The 11,184-nt window shown below is 44.6% G+C and overlaps 1 protein-coding gene across 1 annotated transcript; it reads right to left on the bottom strand.

Annotated features, from left to right (window-relative positions):
• Nucleotides 1–382: 382 nt before the first annotated feature.
• LOC120748259 (uncharacterized) lies at nucleotides 383–10,452 on the bottom strand. Its single transcript, XM_040054375.2, is given in 8 exon segments — nucleotides 383–1,467; nucleotides 3,051–3,231; nucleotides 3,777–3,911; nucleotides 6,307–7,619; nucleotides 7,622–8,082; nucleotides 8,581–8,682; nucleotides 10,308–10,410; nucleotides 10,413–10,452. Coding segments are annotated over 8 exon segments (2,589 nt in total). The 3' UTR covers nucleotides 383–1,213.
• Nucleotides 10,453–11,184: the final 732 nt, after the last annotated feature.

The raw sequence follows: 11,184 nt of genomic DNA, 5'->3' as shown, positions 1-11,184 counted from the left end.
TTGTTCTTTTTATTTTCACCCTGAACAGCCACACTCTGATTGTCTAAGCCACACAACGGAGACTAATTAACAGCAATTAAATATATTAAACCTTCCACACCAAAAAAACAATCCGTGAAACAGCTTTGGTAACCTAGTATGTAGTTAGCTTTGTGTAAATATTTTGCAAACATCCCTTTCCCAAAAAAAAATCCCTATATACCACGTGTACATTTATATAATAATATACAGAGTTCCTGAGTAAATCATTAAATCTGATTATTCGGAAGATTTGGCAAAATATTTAACTCGGTATTACTAAAAGAGATTTTTAAATAAACATTCAATGAAGACATTAAAATAAATATGGAATGTGTCTGAAAAAAAATTATAGTACCATGAACATATATTAGTAACAAATAATAATTGGGGGGTTTTTTTCAATTAAGTGCATATTGTGTTACATTGTTACTGGTTTTAAACTCACTGAGGAATCGCTAAATCTAATTTCCCATCCTGAGCGAGTTTTCTATCACCTGCTAATGTGCACTTCCATGCAAAGCTACAAAAATCCATTTTTTAGTGGAAAAGTGGAAGTGGACAATCCTATGGGAGAGCTCAGTTTACACCGGTTTTGCTGGAAACCAAACTGGCAGCACAGCTGCTGAAGCCTCTCACACATCCAGCACCCAACACTGATTATTCCTGTCAAACTGAGAGAGAAACTTCCACAAAAAACACCACCACAGCAGCTCCTGACACGGTGATGGGGTGCAAACCACTCGGTGAGGGCTTTGGCGCTGCAAAGAACCACACATGGTGCAAAAAATAAAAATAAAACAAACCCTCAACGATTGTTGAGTGCCTTTAAATATGCTAAACTGTCAAATTAACCAAAAAAAAAAAAAATTTAAAAAAGGAGAATTAAGTTCTGCCACACTCTGGTTGCTCAGGTCCTGGCCGGACTCAGAGCTTTGGGTAAGCACAGGAAGAAAAGCTCAGCTCCTCTGAACTTTAAAATTCTCAGCAGCAGACACCAGCAATATTAAAATTGCGTTATCACCACCACAAGCTGTGTCTACACACCAGAATCCCACAACTGCAGCCCTGACCAGGCACCTTAATAAACCCATTTTTTGCTTCCTGGCATCCTATGAAATCCACCTCTCACGGTGCTGGGCAGGACCTGAGCCCTTCCCTCCCCATTCCTCGGCTCTCCTTTTATTATCCGCGATTATTCCAAAATCTTCGTCGCTTCCTCAGCTTTTCCACTTCCCCTGCTGTCGTGCTCCACGCTGCTTTTTTCCTGGGTGCTTGTGCTTGAAGAACAAAGCTCTTGCAGTGCCTCCTGAAGGAGCTCTCGGTGATTTTCGGGTCCAGCAGGAGAGGATTTTGGCAGAGTCGCCTGCAGCGCGCACCAGAGCGCGGTGCGAGCCCTGCGCGTGGCACCAGCCAGGGCTCGCAGGGCAGCTGCCAGGGCCAGCACATCTGGAACGGGAAAAACACATCAGTGGACAAGCCTGGAAACGTTATTAATTTTTTTTTTTTAATTGCATAAATCTGTTTAACTGACAGACTCAAGCAAACTGTGCTCAAGGAGCAGCTGGGCTGCAGTGGTAACGACGGCTACGACATATCACGTGAATTGTCTGTGCAAAAAGGGTCCAAAATGCTGCAAAAGGATCCAAAATGCTGCAAAAGGGTCCAAAAATGCTGGTGGACACTGGGCAAACTGGTCTGCTGAGGCTGCAGGCGGTTTTTTGATTTTGCAGGAAGAAGGGAACGTGGATTTTTGGGTGGGTGAGTAAAAGCGCAAAGATCCAGTCAAATACAGAGATGAAATCTTAAAGTAGCTCCACGGGGGATTTGTTTGCAACTGTGCATCCTGCAAGGCCAGGGACTGCAAACATGCACATTTCCAGCCAAAACTGCTGATATTGCAACCTTTCAGACAGAGGTTTTTGATGAAATCTGGGACTAAGTGGAACAAGCTGCTCCTACTCTTCCCTGGAATTCAGGGAGGGAGGGGGTCTCACCAAAACCTGTGACTCAACAGGAGGGACCATGACCTGATGATGCCATAACTCATTGTAACAGATGATGGAGCTGTTATTTACAGCATTGGCAGGATTTAGATGCTGCATTGGCATTAAATCTAACCATAATCATCCACTTAACCACAGTGTCCTACTTCTCCTGCCTGGCCAAGGACCTTCCTTCTACTATTCCTCACTTACACTCCGAGTTAAAAGTCACATGAAAGTTTTAGGAGTAATTTTAAAAACCAGTTTGCACGGAGTACTATTGTTTTAAGGGCGTGACATTTTGTATTTTAATTTCTGACACCTGAATTGCAAAAGCAAAACATTTTGATTCTCTTCCCAGCTGATCTTTCCCTCTCAAGAAGAGCTATTCCACAGCCAAACCTCAATGTCCACTTCAGCAGTAAGGAGTGAATTACTCTTCTGTTCTGAGACACAGGTATTTTCTGAAGAAAAATAACATGATCTTTAACCCCAAACCAAAAATTGCCACATTTACTGCTGCTGCAGGTTATTCTGGCTTTACTTCAACAGCATTTGGGAAAGGTGAAATGCCATTCTTGGTAGGTTTGTGATTTAGGTAAGGTAAACAGACAATTGATTTGCACAATACCGGCAATTTTTTTATTATTTTATGAGTTGAAAAGAAAATTTATCCATACCAGGAAAGTAATTCTACTTGCTTAAAAACAAGCACATTTTTGCTTTCAGGACAACCACTTATGGTTATATAGCATCACTGAGGAGTTTTTCCAGTTGTCTTCTAGCCAAGAGGAAAAAATTCCTCATTTTTTAAACTCATAACAGGAGAAGAAAAAAACAAACAAACAAACCAACAAAAAAAAAAAAAAAAAAAAAACAACACCACAACAGAAAAAGTTATTTTGAGTCTTAGAAAGTAACAAGAGCGTATTTGCAAACTTTCCTTTTCTGAGGCGACAAGAATTGCTGTGTGTTGCAAATTTACATTTTTAAGTGGAACATATTCACAATAAAATCCCTGAGGGCTCAGGGAACGGGCAGCATCACCTTTCTCGTTGTTGTAGCGTGGCACCCCGTGACCCTGGGGGACTGCAGCATTCCCAATCTCATCCTTCCGACGTGCCTGGGTCACCTGAATGGCTTCCAGGTGGAGCTCCAAGGTCCTGGAGACGTTCCTGTGCACGGGAGCGCCACAGAGCCTCTCCATTCTTCCAATCAGTGCCAGCACCTGGCAGAAAACACCAAAATCACCGATTAATTGTAGCCATGCACCCCCACGGTAGGAGGGGTTCCCATATTAGGAAAGGATTTGAGTTTCGCCCTTTGTCTTATAAGGCAAAGAACCAGGAAATTCAAGGCTCTTCTCACCATAACTGGCCTGGTTCCAACATAAAGGCACTTGTTGGAGGGTTTGAGCTGTAGCTCCTTTTATTGGGCAGCACGCCAAAAAACCTCTCCTCAATCGTTACATACTTAAAGGAGAGCATAGAGATTTTCAGGGCATTTTTGGGGTGTCGTAGCACCTCCTTTCACGGCTTATTTCCCTTTTGTTCTGTCTGGTTTGTTATTTTCATCTTTATTAAAGCCTTTTCGCTTTTCCCAACACCTCCGATCACGCAGCCTCGCTGTTTTTCATAATCCATTCCTGAGGCTGCTGGCAGCCCTCAGAGGTGATCATCCGTGGAGATAACAACAGCCCCAAGCAGATTCCATCAATTAACAATCAAACCAATCCCAAAAGAGCTGCAGGAACTGCAGCTGCAGCAGGCCTACCCTGGCTCGTTCCCGGGACTGGTCGGCGATGAGGCGATCCACGCGGGATGGGTTGGCAGGGAGCCGGGACACGGGGCTAGAGACAGAGCTGGAGATTGGCTGCCCTGGGAAGTGCCTTGCAAGCTCAGCCTCGGTCTGAAAGGGAAATAATTTGTCAGTGTGGTGGTTTGAAGTTTGTGCGGCGTCATCGATCCGGTTTTGGTGCTGGTTGGAATTGTCGGGTGGATCAGGAGCGAGCTCCCGATCAACTTCTGACTGCACTGATAGAAAAACATTCCCAAATACCACAGAATTCCGGAATGGTTTGGGTTGGAAGGGACCTTAAAGCTCATTTTATTCCACCCCCTGCCATGGGCAGGGACACCTTCCACTATCCCAGGGTGCTCCAAGCCCCAATGTCCAACCTGGCCTTGGACACTTCCAGGGATCCAGGAGCAGCCACAGCTTCTCTGGGCAAACTGTGCCAGGGCCTCACCACCCTCACAGCAAAAACTTCTTCCCAAATCTAATCTAACCCTGCCCTCTTTTGGTTCAAAGTCATTCCCCTGACCTATCACTACGTGGCCTTGCCAAAAGTCCCTCTCCAACTTCCTTGCAGGAATATTTCTCTAATTCAGCTCTCCCCCGAGTTCAACACCTCTCACCGCTTCTCCCAAATGTCACATATCATGATCATTAAAAAAAACAGAACCAGGTGATAGCAGCAGCATAAACTTCATCTCAAGTGCATCAGGATGAAACCACATTTAACATAAACTGATACCAGCTCTCTGACCGAGAAGATCTTTTTCTTTAACAGAGAAAATCTTTAACACAACAGCCAAACTTCCACTGAGAAAGAGTGGCTTAACCGGTGTGTAACACAGACAGTGACTAAACATCACCAAACCTTTTTTGGACAGGAAACTCTTACACCTGGAGTAAAAAAAGACACAGCCAGCAGTAGATTCCTTATCTCGTTCCTTCTCTAGGGTACATGGATGTAGGAGAGAGGGGTCAGGTACTGCACTGCAGTTCAAGGCAAGGCTCAGTCCACATTCACACTGTGAGTATTTGTACTGAAAGTATGGGATGGAGTCCTTCTCTTTTTGCTTTACTCACACATTATTTAGTCCCTGCCCTGTCTTAACATGGATTACAAGAGCTGTACTCATCATCCAAGGAGCCTGAAAGGCATCCAGGAAAAAAAAAAAGATGAAGAAAGGGTCATGAATTCATATACAGGTACACCAGATAACTAAAAATTACAGTTAACAAGCAATTAATTAAACTACATGCACATTTGATATTGCAGACAATTCCTAACTTGAGGAAACGCTTTAAACGTGAGATCCCTGGAAAAGTGGGGTTATGAAAGGAGACAGGCAAGCTGTAACCCTAAAGCAGCTGCAATGAGCAGGTTTCAGAGAGCTGAAAGGGCTGAGTGATTTAGGCAAGGCAGAGAGAATTAAACCAAATCCCAGGGGGAGTTTCTCTCTCCTTGCAGTCGTCCCCTCCTGAGGAATGTGGTTTGGCTGCAGGAATGGGAACCTGGCTATGGCAGAGGACTGAGAACAGTTTATAGTCAGTAACCACAAAATGCCCTGAGAAACCCAGAGTTGCTCACTGGGATAAAACTGGATCACTTGGAAGGGACCAGTTCAAAGGGTCAATTAAACCCCCTTGATTAATAAGTACGAGGAGAACCAACCCTCCTTTAATGACAAAATAAAAAGCAGGAGACAAAAACTATGACTTGGTCTTTGCCAATGACTTAGTTGTCCCAAATCCTGCCCGAGAACAGGAAACAAACACTGGAGCACCTCACTTCCAGAGAATTCCTGGAAGGCCAGACAGGCAGAGAGGAGTCTTGATTAAAGGCATCCATGGGAGAACAATGCAGGCACTTCCATTCAATATTCCAAGAGTCCATTAGCAAGGCCCCACAGCTGATGGTGGAAAAACAAAGGCGTTTTCCAGGTCTAGTTTGCTCAAACACCTTTATCCAAGGACCAGGAGGCTTCTCACAGTGCATAATTAGAACCAGGGATTATGGACAAATTATTTCCTGAGACCTGGCATGGAATTCAGGGATTTGACTCCTCTTGGGAAAGCTCTTCCTGCTCCTTTAGAGGAGAGAGCTTTCATTCCCAAGTGCAATACCCTCATTATCAGTGCGCTCCTTCCCTGCCAACAGTTCTGGGAATGAGCCTGAGGCGGCAAAGTGACCATAATGAGAAGAGCATAAACTGAAATTTCCTTTGGGAACAAGAGAAATATTGTAGGTTTTCTCTACAGACACATAGAGGATGTGCAGGATTAGTTACTGCCTTTTTTTTTTTTTACTAAAGGCAGAGATTTACTACAAGAAAAAAAAAGAGAGAAAGCTCTATCACTGACAGTAACCAAAAGAAACCAAAAAATAAAACCCAAAAAACAACAACAACAACAACAAAAAAAAAAAAAAAAAAAAAAAAAGAAACACCATAAAACTTTTCTCTCTTGAAACCAGCCAAGACTTTATCAGGAACCATCACCAATCATGTTTTACCTTCTTCCTCTCCTTCTCCAAGGCTCTCCACTGCTCGTAGCACTCCTCCAGCCGGACGTGGAGCTCGTTAGCAGGGCCACTGCGGCTCCTGGGAGGTCTGCACTTGTTAAACGGGGTGGGAAAGGCCAAGCAGGGGGCAGCGATTTCCCCAGAGAAGAGATCGCCGATGAAGGGACTCAAGGGGTTAAAGTCGTCGCAGTGAAAAACATCAACGAGGTCCGAGAATGGAAACGGCGGCGCGGGGAAATTAAAATGATTTGCCGACGAAAACAGTTGGTGGTTAAATGGGGGGAAGCTGGGATTTTGCTTAAAATCAGGCACGAGTGGGAAGGGAGGAAGCAGAGAAGGACTGATGAAATCCGACAGGCTGCCGCCATCGTGCTCACGCTTTTTCGGAAACGAGTTGAAAGGCTGGCCGTTTGGAGCCGTAGATCCCAAGTGAGGGATCCAGTTCCTTCTACCTCTTCTGTCATCTTTACCACCCCCCTCCTGGCCCGGCCTCTTTGGGAACCTGTGGAATTTCTCAGCAGGGCCTTCACCCGCAGCTTTCTGCTGCGCCGACCAGTCGGGTGAAAAACGAACGGGGAATTTGCCGTGCCGGTCCTCCTTGCTCATCCCGGCATCCTCCTGTGCTCTCCCAACGGCTCTCACCTGCTTCTGGCTCTTTGAGATGAAATGAGGAACCCCCAAACGACTGGAAACTCCATTTGACATCTGTAACCTCCCATCTTTCCTGGGAGGGAGGGCGGGAAGGAGCTGGGAGCAGTAGGAGGGCTGTGTGAAAGGCTGGTGGGTGGGAGAGCCCCCAGACATGGTGGAAACACCTGAAGATGACTGGGGGCTTGTTGCCATTTGTTTCCCATGTGGAATTTCAGATGCAGCTGCCAGGCTTTTCCCATCCAGCCAGGCACACCCCTGGTATGAGGAATAACTCCCATTTTCCACAGCATTTTTCACAGATAAATCATATTCGGCTACTTGGGGAGAGCTTTCCTTAGGGCCCATATTCATCTTACACTCATTATTATTATTATTGTTGAAAGCATCCCCCAAAGTAAAGCCACAGTGGCCATTTTGCACGTGGCTTTCCTGGGGTTTTCTGCCCGTTCCTCCAGAAAAATTCTTTTCCTTAGGGGCTTGATTGAAGAAATGAAGTGATGGACGGACAGGCAACTGCAGCTTGTGAGCAGCCGTGAAGTTTTCATATCTTTTAGGGAACAGCTGGCTGCCCTGGGGTACTTTATCCCAAGAGTTATCACCAGGCTGATTGCAAAGATCAGGGGAATACTTAGTTTGTCCTTGAGCGTAATTTTCAGAGCTTTTCCTCTCGCTCTTTCGCTTTTCCAAAACTCCTTCTGGACGCTGGGGCTTTCCTTCATCCCGTTCCGAGGAGAAAAAGGGCTAAAACCGCATTTTTCATCGCCGCCGTTTAACCTCCCGCGGTCGTAAGAGCACAAATTCCAGCTCCAGTTTGGGAAGGAAAACCCTTCCCGGGGAGCTGTGGCGCTGCTCTGCAAAGAGGGATTCTCGAGGTAGGCATTGCCGGGATGAGCACGGGGAGAGAGCCAAGACTCGAGGAGCTGAAGGTCTCCCAAGCCTCTGTGCAGCATCTCCACCTCAGGAGGTTCCTGCAGGGGCTCCTGGTGGCAGCTGGTGCCCAGCAAGTTGGGAAAATCCTTGTTTTGGACACGGTGCTGAGCTGGGAGCCCTGGGAACTCCCCGTTGCTGCCCAGATCAGGTGCCCACACAGGGGGAAACAATCTTGAGAGAGAATTCCTGCAACGGAGTTGAACAAACCTCCCATCAGTATTCAAAATATTTCTTACTTTAAAATAATTCACACGTCACGGACAGGAGGAATATTCCCACCGCGGCTGAGCAAGCGCTCTGTGAAATCTCATCACCCGCACTGTTTACTCCGCACGTTCAGAAACGCAGGGTTTATTTGGATTTATTAAATATCTCAGATTCCACTGTGTTCAGTCAACTGCCTGCTGGTTAAAATTAATGATCATCCTTTTTCTGTTCCTCCTCAAATGCTGTAAAGCTGATGGAAAACGTTAAAAAAAATTGTATTTTTAACAGTTCGGTTTTATTAGGTTTTTTGGGTTTTTTTTTACTGGCAAATGAAGCAAAGGCACTTCCACATTTTAAGGGGATTTAAAAAGCTGTCATTACTCGACTCTGAAATAATTAAAGACGTGTATCATATCTGCGTGACAATGGGCATAAACACCAGCACACAAATGAGAAGAACCCTCAGAACAAACTCACCAATCTGTAGCTGGTTCTGCCTTGTTTGGCTCCTCCAAAATGCTTGACACCAACCCAAACACATCAGGGCCATTGCCAGAGTAAGAAAGATTTATTGGTGCCCTGGGAAAAAAAAAAACAAACAAACAAACAAAACAAAAGAAAACCAAAGTAAAAGTTTCAAGTAAGTATTTTTCTCCTAAACAAATCAGAAAAAAGACGAGGATCAAACCCTTATTTTAGCAGCATTTACTAGTTGTTCTGAATTTAATGTATCCTGAGCATCCCTCTACAGAAATCTCATCTGCACTTGTGAATTCTATCGCCCAGGTGAAGCAGAATTATTTTCCTTTTTGTTTCACCAGAGACTTTCCAAGCAGCAAAAATTTTCTTCTCTTTCCAAGAAATAAAACTGTCTCATGGACATTCCTCCAAAGCTTTACTGTTTTGTTTAGAGCACAAGTAGGATCAATATTCTCTAAGTCTGGAGCATTCTAATTCATCTACTGCCCAAAAATTCAAAACCTATCATGTTAACCTCAAAAAGCAATTTATACGTTCAACTTAAGTTGAAGCACTTTTTAATCCCCTTTTGGACAAGTCAAAATTTTAGTAAATATTCCTGGTAAACACCCGAGGTTACCAACAATTTTTAAACAAACCCAACTTTTACTTCAGGTGCAAGATTCGATTTTAAGAGAGCTGTCTGTAATGACTCCTGACTCTTCCTCACAAGTTAATTGAAACAATGCTATTAAAGATCTCGCTCCCTCAATCCTCATTGTTTTGCCCCAATTAATTTCCCTCCCCACCTGGTTCTGATTCCTTTCACCACAGCTTCACTTCTAACTCAGCCCCTGATTTACCCCACGACTGCTCAGTCTCCCCTCTAAGGGATCTGGATTTAATTCAGGATGCACAGAAGTGCAAAGGCTCTCGAAGATGTTTTGTGAATGCAGAACTGATATTTGATAACTAGATCTTTCCGGGGTCTTGGTCAAATAACAAAGTTTTTTGCTTTTCCTATTATTTTTTTAAGGAGACCTCAAGGAACTCAATACCTGCAGGCTCAGAATGGGTGTAGACATGGGTTGACTAATTCCATAACTTTTGAAAGCTACCTTGCAATGATCTAAAGGCTGCTTTAAGAAAATACTGCTTATTTTAATTAACAAATTGCCTCTCCTCGCCTACAAAATTAACTCTTACAGCTGTGTGATTTTTTTATTCAAAAGTAAACATCACTCTGACACTTCCCACTGAAAACCAGCAAAAAAAAAAAAAAAACTTTTTTTGCAATCCATGTATCTTCCTTAACTGTCACCTTTCAGCACCTTGTGACCAGTGGACTCCACTTTATCCCCACCTCAGATTTTGTCTTTTTTACGAAGCAAAATGATAAAAAAAATGCAGCGAGGTATTGGCAGTGCTCATTGGCAACCCTAAAGGAGCACTTTCTCCTCAAAAGCTGCTGTGTCAAGTCTCTGTCACCCAATTCCCTCCAAAAAAAGGCAAGATTCTGTCACCATCACTTGGCTTTAAGATGGAAAAAAAGGAAAAAGAAAAACCCCCACACCCCTTTTGCTTCCACCACCTCAGTAACAACCATTACGGAGCAAAGAAAATCCCCTGAGTTCCCAGAGACGCCAGAAACCCTCCCCAAAAAACACCCAGAATCCCCATTTGTCCTTCAACACGAGAATTCCAGCGATGCAGAAGCCCTAAGGCCACGGCAGGAACGCTGGTACCTTTTTTTTGGACACTCCTGGAAGCCAGTTTGGGATCCAAAATCCTCGGCACATCCCGGCCAGTCGCTGCCCAGCCGGGAGGGCTCCGGAGGCGTGGGGGGCTGGGGACTGCTCCCAGCAACGGGGAGAAAAACTGAGTGTCCATGGTTTGCTTCCTGCTATTCACCTGAACAGAGAAAGAAGTATTTTTTTTATTATCAGATTTTCATCTGGTGAGCAGCAAAGCAAAGATTTGCCTTTATTTCCTGCACTAAATGAATTTTTCAGGGATGCCCAACGTAGCCACGACGGAAGGATAAAGTCGAAATCACGTCCCCTCCCTTGCTTCGATTTAACCCAAACCTGTCTTCTAAAAAGAAATATGCAAATAACAGAGCTGACTTACTGCACAGTAACAGGGATTTAAATTAACCCAAACCTGTCTTCTAAAAAGGAATATGCAAATAACAGAGCCGACTTACTGCACAGTAATGGGGATTCTCCACAGGTTTCACATTTTAGGCGCTGGCGTGGCACGTTCACAGCTCAGAGTCGCCCGCTCTGTGAGGCTGGGAATGCACCCTGTCCCAGGGAAGCACATCCCCTCTGGAAAACAAGAGCCATCACCCTGGTCAGAAACCCCAAAAACACAAAACATCCCAGTGAAGAGCCCCTGGGAAGAAGGGAAGAGAATCTGGAAACTCCACAGAGCAAAGTGTGGGTAAGAAAAGCAACCCAAGCGCTGCTGCAGAAAGGAATATTACAAATAAATTATTTATTCAGAGGTTATTTATGCCAAGGAAGACTGGAGCAGACAATATTTGAGGCCTCTCCCAACCTGGAATTCTCTGAATTTATCTTCCTTACTATTAATCCTTGGCCTAGTGAAAGCTGCCAC

The sequence above is a fragment of the Hirundo rustica genome, unplaced genomic scaffold (genome assembly GCF_015227805.2).
Source record: "Hirundo rustica isolate bHirRus1 unplaced genomic scaffold, bHirRus1.pri.v3 unplaced_BUSCO_309958at7742, whole genome shotgun sequence".
Classification (NCBI taxonomy): domain Eukaryota; kingdom Metazoa; phylum Chordata; class Aves; order Passeriformes; family Hirundinidae; genus Hirundo; species Hirundo rustica.
The sequence above is the reverse complement of the archived record's forward strand: the minus strand, read 5'-3'. Positions and strand labels throughout refer to the sequence as shown.